The 19,864-nt window shown below is 41.9% G+C and overlaps 1 protein-coding gene across 3 annotated transcripts in view; it reads right to left on the bottom strand.

Annotated features, from left to right (window-relative positions):
* Adam23 (ADAM metallopeptidase domain 23) overlaps window positions 1-19,864 on the bottom strand; it is a 157,042-nt gene that overhangs the window by 119,191 nt on the left and 17,987 nt on the right. For all 3 annotated transcript variants that reach the window (XM_052749646.1, XM_052749647.1, XM_052749648.1), the window contains exon 3: window positions 3,339-3,415. In XM_052749646.1, the coding sequence (XP_052605606.1) occupies window positions 3,339-3,415 (77 nt within the window). The remainder of the gene's footprint in view (window positions 1-3,338; window positions 3,416-19,864) is intronic.

Here is a 19,864-nt window from a genome sequence, read left to right as displayed (position 1 = left end):
TCTGTAACTCTTCAACTCCTTGAAACTCAAAGACTAATTTGTGAGCAAAGTTCCCTCTTTTCCACTCTTCAGTCATTGAATAAGCCCCTTACTGCCCTCATCCTCATATCCTAAGTACTGATTTGTCCATGACATGAGCGTCTGGACCTGGGTTCCAGATCCCAGCAAGCTGAGCTGTCCTGGGCTTAGATCTTCAGAATTATCTCTCTCTGTCTCACCCCTGTCGCTCATGAACAATTCAACAAAAGGCCAACACTCCTTTCACACTCAACACTGCACGGCCCTGCCTTCTCAGCATACACTATTACAGATGTGTTCAATTGGGCCTAGATGCTGCTACCCTTTCCCTCTGTACCCTTTCATCTGCTGGAAACGAGATGATGGGCGCCCTGTCATGCTGTCTGTGTGTCTATAGTCCTCACTTCCCCAAAGGACTTTTACTAAACACATTTAGCAATCGGGGGTTAGGGGGACATATCCTGTATGATAAACACACACTAACTAAAGGACTTAACTTTTCCCAATTCTCCTGCTGCCTGCGAATCAGCAACAACCCGATTGCAAGCACCCACTACGAGCTAATCACCAACTTAGTAGCATGCCCACATTCTCAGACACCTATATGAAGGGACCCTGCTTAGCCTTGCGGGTCTTAACTCTCTTTAGAACCACACCACACCCACCTGTTAGTTTATGGTGTTAATGCTTCCTCTAACAAATCTCTTACCCAGAAAGACAATCCCTCTCTCTGTCTCCTTTGAACCCCCAAATCTGGGACCTTTCAATGACTGGATACACTTCTCCGTCTTCTCTCTCTCCCTCTTCTCATTTCCCAATACTCTCCTTGTTGATAATGCCTGTCTTACAAGGTAGGTGTCCAATATTACCCCTTCTAAGATGTATTTTCACATTCCACTGGCCTTAAGAGCTGCCTCTCCTTGGTGTGACTGTTAGCTGCAAAACTGGAACTTTTATGTGCATGCCAAGTAAGATGCTATCCCTTTAAATGGCAAATGACATCCTTTTAGTATTTTGCTACTGTGATCAGATAATACGCCAGTTTAAACCAAGCAAAATCGTTGACTGACCCTCGGTTGACCGGAGTAAACTTTGTCTTCCAATACGAAATCCTGTGTATGCGAAGTTATAGTCTCTGGATGCTCCCACCCACCATTTTTGAACGTGTGATTTATGAAGACGTTTATCCTCATGATCTCCTACTGAATGTGCTCAGGAATGCTCAAGAGTCTACATGTGTTGACAACTCTTTCCAATATGAATATGCATGCGTCTTCAGAATGAAATCCTTGGCCTTCTGTGGGCAGAGAGACATTGCTTTTGGAGAAGTCCTCCTATGGCCAGTGATGTCCTTACTGGCTGCAGGTAACAACCCTTCCTTCACTGACTCTGCTTACTGGCACTCACAGAGGAGTAAACCTTTCGGGTTTGGTCATACTACCACAGCACTCCACTGTTAACCGTTCACTTCACACTCTTCTAAAGTTCTTTATATCTCTAGCAACCAACCCCAACTACACTCAGTCCCTCAAGCAAGCATATCCACAATAGATATTCAACCTGATCACTATGCATGTTAAATGTCAGGAATACATATTTCCTGGTCTGCCTCTATAACTCTAAGGACTCTGGGATTATCCCACATGACCCTTTCTCAGACATCGCTTCTTTGACTGGAAGGTTCTGCTGCGGTCACGATGTTTTAATGCTCAGAACACACGGCAGTTGGTGCGGCACTGGTGGTAAGCGTGGCTGCCCTCCAAAGTACACCGCAGTGCTGATTGCAACCTCCCGCTCAGGCAGCGTCAACGAAGTAGAGGGCTGAGACAAACTAAAATTAGCCACATTCTGCCATCCAACATAGCCTAAGACTTGGCAAGACAATCTTTTATGCAGGCACAGTGCTGACAGAGCATGGCGAACTGGAACTCAACCAAAGGAGAAAACCTGCAATATCTTTAATGCAGGAATTCTGAGTTCTGCTGACTCATTCTGACCTAAAGCTGCAAGAACACTTGAGTAAGGAGCATCCAAGCTTACTCGGCACCTTTTTCTTTTTTTTTCTGCAGAGCTGACAGAATCTGGCATACAAGAAATGTAATAGCCTTCTGCAATTCCTCCGATGTTGGCTGCGGTCACCTGCATTATAGTGTCTGGTAGCATTAAATAATAGATTCTTATAAAATGTAGTCCTGTTTCAACTACTGATGAGAGCTGACAATCCTGTCTGGCGTTTCTGAAGGGAGTCACACCATACGGGAAGCCACCTTCACCAAAGGCTCGGTACCAGTTCGAGGTGAACTCCTCAGTCCTGGATAAGGCAAGAGCTTTTGCTCACGCTTTGCACAAGAACACCCGTGCAAAGGGCTCCGACTTGGGAAAAAGCATTTAAATACCAATATAAACACAGACACAGAGACAATGGGGTGAATTTTCATCAGTACAAAGTTTCAAAGAACCTACATTAGTGCAAGTCCTGAAGCAAAGAACCTTCTCAAAATAGATTCTTCTGAGTCATTGTTTACTGTCTTCTTCCTACAGAAGTCGTGTGTTGCATTATAAAAAGTAAAATGGAAGAAATTTCTAGACTGAAGTCTAATTATGCTTCAGTCAGTAGTTTATTATGCTTCTTATATACTGATTACTACAGTTAGCATTTAATTAACTAGCATTACTTCAAATATTTATTCCATTTAAAATCACAATATGACAAGCCTGGGCCCATCAACAGTCAATCATGAATCAGGGAGGGGTTCACAGGGCCCGACTCCTCCTTCCTGAACTACTGGCTATTGATGGATTCTGGGGGATGGGTGCTTAATTGTCTTTGGTTATGTACCAACTGATAAGCCCACCAGATTCCAGTGGATAGTTTCAAATCCCGCAGACACACAGACAATTCTGGTTAAACTCAGTGGGTCTCAGAAAAAGAAAATAAGATGTGAAGGTGGAGAGGAAACTTAAAGGGGAAATGGGTGGGTATTTGAGGTGGGAAGGAGAGTATAAAAGGTGAGGTTATAGTAATCAGCATGTTCTTTATATATGTACGAAAGTACCAAATTATCAACAACTCAATAAAAGTTATTAAAATCCCAATATGTAAGTTCTCCATTTGGGACATGTAACAAGTTAAATGTCTTCCTTCGGGAAAAGGAAATAAAGACACAGTTACTATTCAGACCTCCCACTCTTCCTCAAGCATTATTTGCCACATAATCACTAGAAAATACCAGTTGCTTCAGCCCAGACATTGTTTTGATGAATCTTAGAAATGAAGCTTTACTGCGCCTGCATCCTGAGAGGATTTGCTGTATACTTACTTGTTCAGTATGAGGTCGAGAATGAACTTGGAGCCAAAGGCTTCGATCTGGAAGCTCGCCTGGGCCAGATGGACAGCCTACATGCAAAAAGACAGAAGGAAACTTAGGAGATATTTACAGGACCAGCATTTTCATGTAGACTTTTTTTTATGCATCTTGAGGTATTCATCAAACTTCTTCAAAGGACTAGGTGTGCCATCTTGGTTCTGTTGGAAGGCCGACATATGTGAGCAGCAAAGAGCTAATAAAGGATCCTCCAAAACAAACCCATTGAGGCAAGACTCAACAACATGTCCTGCTGGACTTCCAAAGAGACCATGATAAATTGAGCAGAACTCTAATTAAGGCTTGACTCTGGACTATTTTGTCCAGAGTCCAGATGAAGTTTGCTGCACACCTAAATGGGAAATCATATCAGCATTCTGCCTTTCCGTAGGAAGAGGAACTTTCTCTATGTGATGTGTCAGCAGAATGTGAGAATAAAATGAGATGGCACAGCCTGCTGACTTCTGAAAGCATTTGGAGTGGAGCCACTCCCCTGGGAAGAGCACATTTACAACCCCCTTTAGGAGTCACACATTTACTAATAATGCCTTAATTCAAAACCCAACAGTAATCCCATCTAAGCCAGAATCATATTTAGCAGGTGTTAAAAGATTAGCATAGGCCAAAGAAGCACCCGGAATAATGTAAATTAACAAATCAGTGAAGAGCTATCAAAGTGTTATCCAACGGAAGGCCTTACTTTGTTATCCTATCAAGTTAAAAAAAAAAAGACAAGGATCTATGGAACAAGCACACCAACTTAGACTCATTCCTCAGACACAGGGAGTACCAAACAACAGATGAACTGCTCTTTGCCTGGTAACACAGACCAACTTAAACACACGAGACATCCCCTCTAAGGACTGTGTATTCCCAGCTCCCTCCATTGCCACTCCAGGCTCCTCTCAGCCCTCTCGGCCATTATTATTTACCAAATGCTCCCATCCTTCAAAAGGCATCCCAATCGCCTTCCCTCACACACACTGGAGGAATGAACTTCGGTCCCCAGAGCTGCAGGAACACTTTACCGGCCCTCCCCTCCTGGGTCTGGTGGAGTGTTTGCTTCCTTCTGTTTCCCTACAAGGACAGTAAACACCATGACACATGTCACAGGCAGCTTGCAAATGACTGTAGATTAATGACCCTTCCTCCAAACCATCCAAACCTTCAAATAAGTCACCAAACACTTATTGTCAAGGCTATTATCTTGCCGCAGCCATAAAAAACACCATCAATAAAACTATGGTTTTTACTTCAGTCAATCGCAAAGGCCAGTTACTCCATAAAATCAGTAAATATAATTTTAAAGGCAATTAACACATACTCAATCTTAAATGCAAAGCAGTAAGTGGTCCCTGCTACCCCAACGCCACTGGCGTTCATCCCGAAGTCCAAACCACACAGAGCAAGATCATCACACATGTCCGAGGTTCCTGCATCTGAACGTAAAAAGAGGAAGCACCCATGCTGTCAAGTGCAGACTCTGATTTGCAGTGGCTAGCCAGCACAAACTGTGTCGTCTTTACACGAACTCATTTTGTATCTTGCACCATCAATTTTTGCTTGAAGACAGCTATACAGATGACTAAACAAGAGAAGGTTTTTCAGCGATGGTTTCCAAAAGCTTTAAACTTAAAAAAAAAAAACCTAAAAACTTATTTCCTGAGAATATAAGTACTTAAGCATATTTTCCTTATAAAAATACTATATAGCAAGAGAAATGCCCACTTGTGGCAACCTGGCCTAACCAAGCTGATCCGTAACCACCTGAAGCTTCTTTGCAAACTCTTAAGAACCTGATAGCAACCCAGGGAAAGCTTATGTTCTAGCAAATAAGCAATGAGACAAATATAAACACCAGGAGGATCTTTTTGGAAAATCGGGTAGCCTGGTGGTAAACACGGCAAACCCATTTTGTGCAACCGCTTGGACTTACACAACTTGATTTTTGGCTAAGTTTATCCCAAGTCAATACGACAAGCTTCAGTGCTGCAGAATCCAACCACACAAGGCTTAGCAAATAACACTGGGTTTGCCTTTTGCCCTTCCAGGAAGTCCACTGCACGGCTCCTCTGAAGGTACCTTATAGGTTAAGACATTTGCAGTTAGAAGGCACAGTCCCAGGGAACCCCAGCCACAGTGTCTAAGCAGCCACCACTATGAAGGCTGATCCACACTCAGAGTGGCCTCAGGACAGCAACTGTGGACCAACTTCCCTGACATAAGTGCTCCCTGAATAAAATTTCCAAAGGTAAACTAAGAATCCACCTATGAGGGGAACAAAGATGTATTTACAAAAATAGGGTCCAAAAAATGAATGTGGGAACCAAAGAACCCTGTTCTCATTTTTAAAAAATATGTGTGCCCTGTAGGCAAATAACCTGCGGGGTAAATGTCAATGGAGGGTTTTTGTGTGACGTGCTCGGTGACTTATGATGGCAAGTGTGCACGTGTACCCGAGACGGCCACCTTCCCTCCAAATGATCATTCCTTGCATTCACTCAGCAGTGTCTAGTTCACACCATCACATCATCATCACCATCCCTCTCCAAATCTCCAAATCAGTTACTCTCCAGGAGAGCCAGTAGAATCATCCACAACAGCAACCATGTGCCTGTTTTCCACAGGAGAAAAAAAAATATGGTTCGTTATATTTATTAACAGAGGTGTTTTAACAGTTTAACTTATTTCATTTCTAGGCAGGTAGGTAGCACATTTTTTTCTATAAAAAATAAGTTTATTCCACATATTGATCTCCTTGCTCATACTATCCAAAAAAAAAAAAAAAATCCTGTAAATTCACTTAATAGAGTTGTATCCATTTTAAACACTGTATTTTTTTTCTTACATTCTCTTTACCTTCCCGCTGCTCTTCATAATGCAGTGGTACACACAGCACAGATTCTGCACACTAAGTCCCTGGCAGGGGCTTCTTTCCCTATCATTCTATTATTCCTACATTGTCCTTGACACCACACTTAAACCAATTTTAATTTCTGAACTCAGTTATTGCATTTCAATTTATAAGATTCTTTTAACAAAATTATACAGTTTTAAAAATTTTAAATTTGAAATATACTTTATAATCAGGTCAAGTGAATCCTTCACTACTGCGTGCATATGTTTATGTGAGCATGTCTTTTTTGCTTTTGAGACAGGGTCTTTGGGGGTGTTTTGTTTTTCTTTTGGTTTGGTTTGGTTTGATTAGGGGAGAGGGATGTTGGTTGGTTGGTTGGTTGGTTGTTGTTTTTCCAAAGCAAGGTTTCTCTGTGATTATCTTGGAATTCATTCTACAGACCAGGCTGGTCTTGAACTCAGAGCTCCACCTGCCTCCGCCTCCCAAGTGATGGGATTAAAGGCGTGCGCCACCACACCCACCTTTGAGGCAGGTTCTTACGTAGTCAGGCTAGACTCAAACTCACCATGTACCGGAGGCTAGCCTGAATTCCTGCCACTGCATCCCATGTGCTAAGGTTATACAAGAAAAATATCGTGCCTATATCATAATGTTTTATTTGCACACAAAAATGCATACATGTATAGCTATATGGTATCACACACACACACACACACACACACACACACACACACACACACACACACACACACCCTTCCAAGTGATAGGAAATTAGATAAATAGCAGAAATGAGTAGGGTTTTGTGTAAGACAGTACACCACTTCTGATTTTGCTCCAACATGAGTATAGAATTGACAAGATGGTACACATGGCTGCAAATACAAAGGCCACCTGAAGTACTGTTCCTCTCTTAAAAAGAAGGGATGACACCTTGAGGTTTATGCAGCATGGCAGGTCAGCTGTTTGCTCCTTTAGGATGTCTGTTAAACAGCCTGGTTTTTGTAAGGACACTCTCCGTAATGGCACTGAGGAAGGACACAGAGTTTTATAGGCAGGAAGCATCATTTCAGAAGAAGGAGTGCATCGCTGGGCTCAGAATTACCACCCTGAAGGACTGGAAACAGCTGCTGTCTCTGCACTTGGGTACTTTTCTTGTGACTAAGAATCTGGCCCAGGGAAATTGCAGGAGCTCCATAAACAAAAACAGCTAACCGCAATTATCCACACAACCCTCCTTCGCTAGAGACAATTCACAAGTCTAACAGTACCCTTTTATTCTTCTGGCCTCTCTCTCTCTCTCTCTCTCTCTCTCTCTCTCTCTCTCTCTCTCTCTCTCTCTCTCTCTCTCTCTCTCTCTCTCTCATAGACAGCACCTAATGCTACCCATATTAAGCAACTTTAGAAGCCCATCCCACCGTAGGCCAGATGCCACTGTGTGCTTTATCATCACACAACGCCATTGATATAACACAGGCAGCCAGTGTCAGGTCCACTGCATATGCTGAAGAGGCACAGTGAGCTGTTCCTGAGACATATTCAAGTTAATAGACATGAAAATGAGGAGAAATATAGCTCCACCTATAAAAATTAAAAAAAAATGGTCATTTGAACATACGCACATGATAATGAAACCATGTTTCACACGGTATTCACTGCCTTTTGTGAGAGTTGAGCTATCTCAACCTATCACTAGAACTAAACCGGGGAAATAGAAAGTCTACGCTTTCCCATTTACAAGACCCAATTTCAGCATCCAGTAAAAACTGAGAAAGGTGCAGAACAGAGAGTCTGTGACGTCAATCGCCACGCCTCCTTAGTTACGTGTAGATGCTCTCTGCTCCACTGTGGGGCTTGGGAAGCAGAGGACAATCTGGAAGCAGCTTTCCCTTAAATGTGTTCTGTTACTTATGGAGCCACTCACTCAAGTAATAACTCACTGAACATGACTGGAGAGACAGACACCTTGCAATTGGGAGCACTGGCTGCTCTTAGAGAGGAGCTGAGCTCAGGTCCCAGCACCCTCATCAGACAGCTCACACCCCTTGTAACTCCAGCTCCGGGCGCTGACATTGCACTCCCATTCACAAGCACACACTCAACACACATATACAGACACAATTTAAAAATAAAATAAATTCAAGTGACATATTCACCCCCCTCCTCATGTTTTTTCTTCTTTTTTTGTTTTTGTTTTTGTTTTATTTTGTTTGTTTTCCCATCTCATGTTTTAATCATCCCAGAACACCATCAGATCTACCCAGAATGCCCAAGAAGTTGGCAGGGCAGATGTTCTTACTACTTTTCATATAAGGAAAAAAAATTTTTTTTAAGGAATAGAAGGTTAAGTGACATTCTTGTCCAAGGTCGTACATCAAAGAAGTGCAAGGTATTAGCTTCAGCTCGGTGAGAGGTGCCAAGTCCATGTCAGAAGTCCTTAAATCTTCAAGCCTCAATAGTTTCTAGCCATTAAAATATAAATAACAACAGCTTACCGCAAGGATGTGGATGAGGATTACATTAGATCATAATGTAACAGAAACTTACTAGAAAAATGTTGATCACATTGAAACGGCTTAATAATTCAGAAAAGAGCAACGTAGACTGAGGAAGGAGAGAAAAAGTAAGAATATATTAACATTTTAGGAAGGGTGGAAATGTCAGTTTCCCTCAAAATTCCCTCCCAGTATATTTGATTACCTTCTAGTGAATTCCAATGTGGATTTATATTCTGCAAAATTTGAAAATGTTGTATTTTTATTACTCACTACGACTATAGATTATGCTTTGACCTTGCTCAAGTGCTGTGTCTTTGAAACAATATGAATCATTTTCCTACGAAGGGAAACAGCTGCAAACGTTTCACGAAGGCAGTTTTGCAAATTAAGGTAATTTGCTAAACAATTCCTGCCAAGTTACATTTAAATAGGTAGTCCGTGGAAGAGAATATATTCATGTGTTCTTCTACGGTGTTCTAATACACAGTATTAGGAGTTAACCCACTAACAAATTCGAATAGAAAACCTACCTTGGACGAGCTACCGTGGAAGATACAAGGTTATAGAAAAATTGAGATTCACATGTGAAAGGCTGACCATCTGTCTGGGACATGAAATGAAAAACAAGCGAGTACAAAAATCTAATGCACCAATTAAATAATAACAAAAATGCGTATCATCATGGGACATATAAGCATGATTAATTGTCAAATTTGGGGTAGGGACAAGTATATTAGAATTTGAAGAGGGAGAATTTTGGAGACTGGAAATACATGATAATAGCTTATGAAGGAGTCTCAGCATGTAAAGATTAGTAGAATTCAGATAGCTCAAGGACTTAATAGGATGAAATCATCAAATGTTTCTAATGTCGGCTAATGAATAGATGCATCAGAACACGCGTTTAAAGCAAAAACACAGACTGTCTCCCATCCCAGGGTGTTTAACTGCAGTTTAGATGGCGGTGAGAATCAAACTTGACAATGCATCATAAAGCATTCCATGACATCAATAAACGTGATAAATGTATAAACCCCCAAAATGCTAATGTGTTTTGCTAACCAATCTGTCTTTAGCAGAAACTAGGAAGCCGAAGCCATGTCCTTTGGAGGATTTCACTGAAATGAGACCGATACATCAGCCGAGCACACGCAGCTCACAGGGCACAGATCAGCATCTCCCAATCAAAGAAGCTGGTCACTGTCTGACTTCGTTCTCCGTGCCAACCTCACCAAGAAAGAAGGAACGTGGAGTCTGAAAGAGACCTATCCAGTATTCAATTACTGAATCTGATGACAAAGAGAAAGGAAAGCAGGGGACTACAGATCCATGAGACCTCTGGCAAATCTCCTGCAAGAACTCCATTTCAAATTAGCCGTCTACAAAGAGACTCCAGTTCCATCTACTTCCTTTTCTCATTGTCCTTCAACCCAAGGTACCCTTAAAGTCTGATACAGAAAAGAGGTGAACAAAAGAGAAAGAGGAGCAGCAGGCAGTGATGTCCCAAAGAGTCATTCCAACAAAATAAGCTGGGACTCATGTGCACTGAAATTCTCTTTGCAGACTCTAAAGAAAAGAAGCCATATTTAATATTATGAGAAGAGAGAAAGGGACTAAGGAAATGTTCTCCTGGTGATTATCTAGCTGCCCTGTAGGGCTCTGTGAATACATCCCTGACAAGGCTTCTTTGGACATTTACATTAAATATTTTCTCAACCCTAACCTTCGATAATTACTCTCTTCCGTATATTTAACTTATGACGCTAACAAAACACACAAAATCCCGAGTCTCCCGAGCAATTTTATTCAGAGAGGAGTAAAGCAGTACCAGTGTCACAACAGCTGTATCCCTTGGCTTTCATGTAGTTCGTGAAAGACGAGTAAGAATCCAGCTATGACAACAGTTGCCATGGAAGCGGTTCCTTTCTGCTGCCTTCCTGAATGGTAACATTTAATTTGATGCATTAATCTAGTAGCTGAGGTGTGACTCACCTTCTTCTTTCTCCTCATAAATTCCTACCTCACCGAACCGCACAACTCCAAATAGGGTCTCTTTCTCTCCAACTCTTTTGTCCTAAAGTAAGAGCATATTCTGTCTCTCTAGCCAGAATTACTAAACGCCCACTAAATAATTTCAATGGAAAAAAAAAAAAAAGAATAGAGAGGATGGGGGCATTGCTCAATGATGGAGCATTTGCCCAGAACGCATGAGGTCCTAGGTTTAATCGCCAGCCCTGAAGGAGAAGAATGAGGGAGGAGAAGGAAGAGGGGGCGAAGTAATGGGGGAAGGGGGAAAAGGGAGGAGAGGGAGAATGAGATACAAGCTTTGGAAAGAAAATGAATCAAGCTTCGTACTTATTGTCTGTGGCTCATTACCATTTTATCCCCCCGGAACTGCTTATGTAACAGCAGTACTATCCTGAAAACTAACCTCAAAACTACCCTGAAGACAGCATCCCAAAACAACCCAGTCTGAGGCTCTGCTCCTTGGAATGTTGGCTACAACTCAGTGGACTTCTTTCAATTTCAATCTCTCTCTGGGACAGACGGACGGTTCTTTAACTTATGATGGCCATATAAAGTTTAGTTAAGAGTTAATCTGAGATGTAAAATGAGAATTAGGGTCCAGTAATTACACACTTCACCTGAGCATTGTTACGTCTAGCAAACCATAAATGATACAGGATAGATCCGAATATTCATTTCCAGTTCTCCCTCAGGAAGAAACAATGAAGACAAGTAACTAGGGGCCTAAGCACATGGGTCTACACTACAAGTCAGGGAAGATGCTTTTTCTTGAAACACCTTGCTCATGGCTCCCACATCATTCTTCCCAGTTGGGCTGGAGGGATGGCTCAGTGGTTAAGAGCACTGGCTGCTCTTCTAGAGGTCCTGGGTTCAATTCCCAGCACCCACATGGTAGCTCACAATCATCTACATACAACCATTCTTCCCAGTGACTCTGGCCAGATCTCCACATCACAGCCTCTTGTTTCTATGTGCATGGATTTCCCAGGCTCTGCTTAGGAGACATATTCCAAGTTCTCCCTAAATGAGCAACTATTTAACAACATTGTTCCTAAGAGACCTTGACTTGCCTTGACTACTTTCTACAAGATGCACTTCACAAGCTGCCTAACACTGGGGTACAGCCTCTCTTTTTTTCTATAGGAACTCACAGAGATTATGGAGCTCTCTGGACTTCCTGGGGTTCAGCTGTAGCTGCTCCTGTCCTTTGCTATGAATTCTGGCCTTGACTACAATCACTGATGGGCTTCTTCCTGCCCCTTTGGATGGCAAGGGCAATTTCAAACTAGAAGATGCACCAAAGATGGGCTTCCCCATTTTTACAAAGCTGCAAGATGTCTGTAGACTGCTTCTTAAAATTTAAAAAAAAAAATTATTTATCATATATACAGTGTCCTGCCTGCATGTATGCCTGCACGACAGAAGAAGGCACCAGATCTCATCATAGATGGTTTGAGCCACCATGTGGTTGTTGGGAATTGAACTCAGGACCTCTGGAAAAGTAGCCAGTGCTCTTAACCTCTGAGCCATCTCTCCAGCCCTAGACTTCTTAAATAACACTGGGGCCTGTTTCTTGTCAAAGAGGCTTAAAGTCGTTTTATTTTAAAGTTTCACTGACATGCACACCTAGCCAACGAGAATTCCAGACAGAAGAAACAGCTAGCTGTGGAAGCCCTAAGACAGGGCGTGTTGGCTGTCAGAGAATCGCAGAAAGCTCAGTTCGGGCGCTGTGGAACAAGTGATGGCGAGCAGCTTACGCAATGAAGTCAGAGAAGTAGTGAGGGTCAGTTGTGCAGGAGCCTGTACGCGAGGTTGACGCTCTTGCCTTGTGCTCCGCATGAAACAGGAAGTCACTAAGTCACAATCGGCTCTCCAGTTTTAACAGTTCACTCAAGGGGACGACATCAGCAATGGGATAAAGAGGTCGGGTGACAAGGAAGGAAGCTAAGGGTTCAAAGGGAGGTTGCTGCGAAACTCCAGGTGGGAGCTCGACCTGGGTGGGCAGCGGGGTTGGCGAGAAGTCATCGGGTTCTGGTAGCCATCAACGGACACTGCTCACAGATTTTACGTGAGTTATGAATGACACAAAGGAAACAGGAAGCTCGACAGCATTTGGCCTGAGTCATCAAAGGGAACAAGAAACTCCCTTTGTTAGGGAAGTTGACAAGGTCATGGTGGGACCCCAGGACCTTGCTCCGGCCTCTCTATATCTGTCACGTGCATAAGACGGTCTAGTGTCGAAGCAGGTGAGAGGCCCCTGTCCTTGATGTTAATGAGAGGTAAACCTTTAGTGAATGTTTGCTACGGGACTGAGAAAACTGAGAAGTAATGAACAAAGAAGCCGTTGATCCAGCATATGAATTAATGAGCAAATCAACGAACCTTGGAGATAGAAAACAATTCCAGTAAAAGACCTTAGGGGGCAGGGAAGAGCACACTAATTAGTTATCCAATACCAAGTGATCAGTCCTAAAAACACACACACTCAAGTTTCATTTATATGGACTAAGCAGGAAGTACTTATATATTTCATAATACTCAAACACACACAAATATATAACAATAATTTTTTTAAAGGCCTATGAATTTGAAAGGGAGAAAGGCAGGAGGTGTGGGTACATGGAGAGGTTGGAGGCTGGGAAAGAAAGGGGGAAATTATGTAATTATATTATATTCTCAAAAGGTTATAATAAAAAAATAACTTGGGGTGGCTGGAGAGACAGATCAGGAATTGAGAGCACTGGCTGCTCTTGCAGAGGAGTCAGGTCCCCAGCACCCACACGGCAGCTCATAGCCCTCTATAACTCCATTTCCAGGGGACCCAATGCCCTCTTCTGCAGACCAGGCACGCATGTGGTGTACAGATGGCACACATGCAAGCAAAACACTCATACACATAAAATAAATCTTTACAGAAAATAAAGGATCTGAGGGAGGACGTCAGTTCAGCAGAAAACACACTCGATGAAGGAATTAGGGTTTTAGTAAAAGGCTAAGTTAAATGGAAAACTACCAAAGTCAGCACAGGAGGTTTAAAAACCAACATTTTCGAGCATAATGAATGGTTAAGTGCCATTTTGTATCCCAAGAGATGATGTATACTGTAAAATTCCTCCCCCCCCAAAAAAAAAATAAAATCTTAAGTACAAAAGCATCCTCCTCAATGGTCATTACATGTTAGCTCTCTTCCAAGTAACAGGGGTCATTTTGTGGCTGTGGACGTCAAGCATTCTTAAGGAGCAATACAATGTTTACCTTTGCGTTTTTGAAAGTTAACCTCCCTATTTTGGAAGTTATGTTATCATTACTCTTAATATTTCAAATGGGTCATTGTTGTTAGACATGCGCTGTCACGGCCCTTGGGAATTCTGAAAGTCATTCTGACTGATTTTATTTTACCGTGTATAGCATCCATCTCAAGGACTTGTTCTTAAATTAGGGGAATCAAGATATATCTCACATCCTGCTAAATATTGTCATTTTCTCAAGGTCTCTTACTAATACAGTAACCAAGGTTTGCACTGTGAGGCTGGCAAGATTGCTGGGTGGGAAAGTCTGGGTTCAGTCTTTAAAGCCACAGTGAAAGGAGAAAACCAAAAGTTGTCCTCTGGTCTCCATGTGTCTGTCTGTCTCCCTCCCAACTTCTCTCTATCTCTCCTTCCTCCTTTCTCTCTCCTCCTGCCTCCCTCCCTCTGTCTGTCTGTCTGTCTCTCTCTATCTCTGTCTCTCTCTTTCGTCTCTCACACATATACACACGCACACAAACACACACAAAACACACACACACTGCTACTTGAGCCAACAAATGAAAGGGCAAGGAGATTTTGTGTGTGTGTGTGTGAACATTTCTTTTTAAACCACAATGATTCAAGATATTTAATAGTGCCAATAAATAGGAAAGAAATTAGGTAATTTTTCAATTTTTAGTATTTTATTTATAGTCATTTCAAGTGGTTTTTATTACCTGACATAAGCAAATAACCACATTAGGGTAATATTTAGTTAGTAATGATTAGAGAGGACACAATGCTATCAATATATGATAAATAGCCAAAAATAAAAACTACTTAGAGAATATTAATTTTCTAAAATATAGCTTATAGTAAATGTAATACTTCTTATGCAAAAAAAAAAAAAAGAGATGGTGTTTCAATGAAGACTTAATAGCATATTATTTCTGCCCTCTATTTCAATGAGCACTAAATTAGCCAGTTCCTTACAAAGGCAAAAATTTACAGAATCTATAAGAAAGTTCCGGGACTTATGTGAAGGTGGCCAAAGACCACATTTGCTGGCTCAGTATGCAAATAATATCCTATAGAAAGCAGTACTGATTGACAGTTCTCTGTTTCCGAGCTTACAGGCTCACACCATCTCGGGCAGGGTCTCTCTCCCTCAGCACTCCTGGCACCTTGAGCTCAATGTTTCTTTGACTGGGGATGGGGAGGCTACCTACACAACACGTTGTGGGTAGCACCCCTCTACCCACAGATCACCGCAGCCTCTGACCCTCAGCTTGGGTCAACTACAAAATATCTCCTGGCATTGCCAACTGGTCTAGAGGAGCCGAAACTACCCTTAGTTAAAAATCCCTGCTTTGTATATACAGGAGCTATGTGGATTTAGATTCTTCTAGACACGCTGCCTTTACACAAATTTGTTTAACCTTATCTTCAAAGCACATTTGCAACCATAACAAAGCCCTTCAGATAAAACAGGAAGTAAATGGCAAACAAAAGGACGAAGTTTGGTTCTTCCCCTAGGTAGAGTAAGCCACCTGAGAAGCAGGAGTTTTAAATTTTTACACCAGTAGAGATCCCTCAAAATTAAAGCACGGGCTTAAATCTGTCAAAGGAGCTCACACATCATTCAAAAAATAATAAAGAAAGCAATAATGTAACTATGTACATGGTCCAAAATTTCAATCTTTTTTAAAGGATGCTTAAAATTACTTTCTTTCCTACCGAAGTGACAGCTTCTTATTATCTTTTGAAATGTCATTTGGTGACTCAAAGAAAACAACTGTAATTTAAACAGCTAGAAATGAGAGGGAACAGAGCCATAATGGAGCCTGCGTTTGGAGGTTACTAAGCTGTCTCTCCACAATTGAGGTAATATCCTCTCAGTGGATGAAACTCCCTGGTTTCTAAATGTCATTTGCTTGATGATGGCTCCCACATCCCCATCCCACTTCGCCCTGTCCCTGACACCAAAGTAAGTCACTCACAGAGATGACCAGGCATCCTCTGCAGCAAAGTGAAGTACTCTTCCACTTGCTTCTACACTTCCTCCACAGGCTCCCTAGAAAAAGATCCACCAGGCATTCCAGGCTTCAGGGTTGTTTCTTAGGCCTGCTATGTTGAATGTCTATAAATACTACAGCTACAAACAACGCAAATTGTCATCTGATACTTCTGGAGGTCAATAGTCCAAATCAAAGTCTAGAGACTGAAGTGAAGGTGTTGGTCAGCCTGATTCCTTCCACCTGTAGAGACCCAGAAGAACCTAGTTCCTTGTAGTCTACAATCCCAAGAACCTCCACACTCTCAGGCTCATGGATCCCCCAGCATGCATCTGCATCCACTGTCACAACCTCTTCTCTCACTCTGACTCATGTGGGTCTCGGTGCTCACATGCGGTCACCCAGATGAGCCAGCGTGCATTCCAATCCCATCCACAATCCTTTATTTAATTATACCCACCAAATCTCTTTTGTTATGGAAGGCAACATAATCACAGATCCTGGAGACGCAGATGTGGACAGTTTCGGGGAAGAGAGGATTCTTCTTCATATCACAGCCCGTCTCCTGTCCCAGCACAGTCTCTGGAAAGCTAGAAGCTTCACCTCTAAATATATACCAAATCTACCTATTTATCTGCTATGCTTCTGCTACCACCACAGCTAAGACCACACTGCCTCTGCCCTGGACAACTGTGCGAATGCTCCAAATGATCTCCCTACATCCCTACGGCAATCCATCCTGAATAGGATGGCCAGATTGTCTCTTTAAAACATGGCTCAGGTAATGTTACCTTCTTCTCCCTTTAAAACATTTCCGTATCTTCCTAACATAACGAGAAAGAAATTCTAGCAAGACCACTGTCCTCTGGCCCTTCCTTACCTTGAGCAAATAACACAGCAGGAAATACGCAATACTTTTTCCTCCACAAAACGTCTCTCTGTCCTTCACCATCAACCTCCCAAGGCCTTACACGCTGAGCACGCACTCCTGGCAACCCATCATAGAGGCGTAATTTGCTCCAGCTGCTCTTCCTGGGTCTCCAAGTTCATCTCTCTCTCCAGAGGCCAAAGACTGGAACTTGACACATAATTCTAAAACCAAATCCCTTCAAGATCATTTTAAGTGTATAACGCCTGCTAAAATCACAAAAAAGGGGAGGACAAAAATACGTCAGAAGTAAAAGTCGGGAGTTGGGGAAGAAACATGCTACAGTGAAACACATTCACCTTTCCTCTCAGCAGAGAAAAGATAATATCTTCGGTTGATGGGTCTCTAAAAATAGGACAGAGATAAATTATTAAATGTTATAAGAACTAAAAACAGAAATTCAACAGCCTCTGACGAGCACTAGGGAAGAGATGTGCTATGCATTTTGTGCCACTGTGAACTCTGAATTCTTAAGACTATGTTGGGAAATGTAAGAGTAACTATGAACTTCACACAACATATTTATGCCAACATCACACATGGAAATGGGCATCTTCCCATATATCTGCCATCGGTTTTTCACCTCTTATAACATTCCTTTGGCCTGGAGTCCCAACATGGCTCTTTGGAATTCTGCTACCAGAAACTGTCTTGCTAAGGGCTTCATGGTAAGTCAGGGGTGCAAAGTGATCCAGCTGGCAGCATTTCCATCTAAAGTCACTCCTTAGCCACTCCTCTGCTTTACCTTTCAAAAGCTCTTTTCTCTTTGGATCACTTCACACCACTCGTTCCTGAAGCCAGTCACTACCCCTACTCACCCTCTTTGGTACAACATGTTCGTGTGAGTCTCTGCTTAGGTACACTTGAGCTGTGAACGTGTGTGGAGGTTAAAGGCATCAACCATCCTGCTCAATGTTTCCCACCTAATTTTTTGAAACAAGGTCTCTCACTGAACCTGGAACTCATTAATTCACCTAGGCTAGCTGGCCAGTGAGCACTTGGGATCTACCCATCTCCATGTCCCAAATACAGAGTTATAGAGATGAGCTGCCATAACCAGCTTTTTCTTGGCATGGATTATTACAGATCCAAACTCAAGTCCTCAAGCTTGAGCAGCAGACACTTTACTGAAATGAGCCTTCCTCCCACCCTACCTTTTTCCACTTTCAGATAAATATCCACAGTTTAATATTCCTATTCTTTGTCTAATACCCAAGTTTCAGAAGGCAGATTCACCACAAAGAGAGCCAACCCTGGAAATAATGGCAGACCCTTCACTTGACAGCACGTATCTCTTTTTGGAGGACATTTCACAGAGCCTTAGAGTCATGAATGTTGTATCAGATGAACTATCCAACGTCAAAATTAAATGACACATAACAATTCAAGACACTGGATCCCACACGCTTTTTCAGCAATCTCCCAGGTGGATCCAAATCACATTAAAAGATCCCAAAATCTAACCCAATCTTCTTAGGTTTAAAATGACAAAATTTAAATACAGATAAATAACTTACCCCAAATTGGCAACCTACTAATCAATCATTCTCCCCATAGTCTGGTTTCCTTTTTAAAAAAAAAAAGTGTGCAAAAATTAATAGAGGGAAATTATCTTTATTGTTGTTATTATTATTATTATTGAAATAACAAAGGTTCTATCTTTATCAAAACTCATAGCTAGCATGATACTGAACAGGAAAGACTATGCTCAGAAAGAAAATGAAGCTACCTGTCTTTGCCACTTCTATTCACAACTGTAACAGAAGTCTCAGCCAAAGTAATTAAGCAAAAAAAGAAATAAAGGCTTCCAAATTGGAAAGGCGGACAGAAAATCATCTGCCCATACATGGCATGATTTCATATACAGAAAACCCTACAGTCTACAAAAAGAAATCAAAGCATAATAGCTGAATTCAGAAAATTTGCAGAGTATAAAAATCACGCTTAGGATTCAATTTGAAGGGCTGAGTATGTAGCTCAGGGGTAGTGCGCTTACCTAGGGTGTGTGAGACCCTGGGAAGACCCCCCCAGCACCACAAAAATAGTGTCTGATTTCCACATGCCAGCAATAAACAATCTGAAAATTAACTTCTGCAAACAACCCCATTCACAATAAAATGATGATGAGTAAACTTATTAAATATGCAAAAGATGTATCTCTAAAACCACAAAACTAGATGAAAGAAATCTAAAGCCACAACTATACGGAGAACCATCAGAGTTCATGGATTTAAAACTCAAAAGAAAAAAGTGCAAATACTACTCTAAGCGATCAATAGAGTGACCCAAGGCCAGAAGTAGGATAATCCATCCTAAAGCTCATAATGGAATCTCAAAGGACCACAATCAAACCTATCTGAAGAACAGAAGCTGCAGGCATAGCTTCATGGTAGAGCATGTGCTTATCACGTATGAGGCCCAGTCAACCCAGGGGAGAGAGCTCTGGCACTTGCTGACTTCAAAGCTTCCTGCAAAGCTATGATAATCAAAAGTATGGTGCCGGCACAGAGAAAAACATGAAGACCAACAGAGGAGAGTATAAAGACTCATGCAAATGGAGTCGGCCGATCTTCAACACGGATACCACAACAGTTTAGAGCAGAAAAGATGGTCTTTTCAACACATGGTACTGAGAAAACTGGATATCCACATGCAAAAAACAACAGTTGGAACCTGATCTTACAAAAGGTAGAAAATTTAAATAAATGGTCAATAAGAACCTAAACTTAAACCCTAAATAACAACTCTCAGAAGAAAACGAGAGCAGGAAAAGAAAACATGGAGGGGGAAGCCTCATAACACAGGAGTTGGTGATGATTTCTTGAACACTGCATTAAAAGCATGGGCATCAAAAGAAAAACTAAATGAGACATCATAAAAATGAAAAACTTTTTGCACATCAAACAGCACTATCAGCCTAGTAGCAAAGGC

The sequence above is a fragment of the Peromyscus californicus genome, unplaced genomic scaffold (genome assembly GCF_007827085.1).
Source record: "Peromyscus californicus insignis strain IS unplaced genomic scaffold, ASM782708v3 Scaffold_21__1_contigs__length_65335640, whole genome shotgun sequence".
Lineage (NCBI taxonomy): Eukaryota > Metazoa > Chordata > Mammalia > Rodentia > Cricetidae > Peromyscus > Peromyscus californicus.
This window is presented reverse-complemented; position numbering and strand designations above follow the sequence as displayed.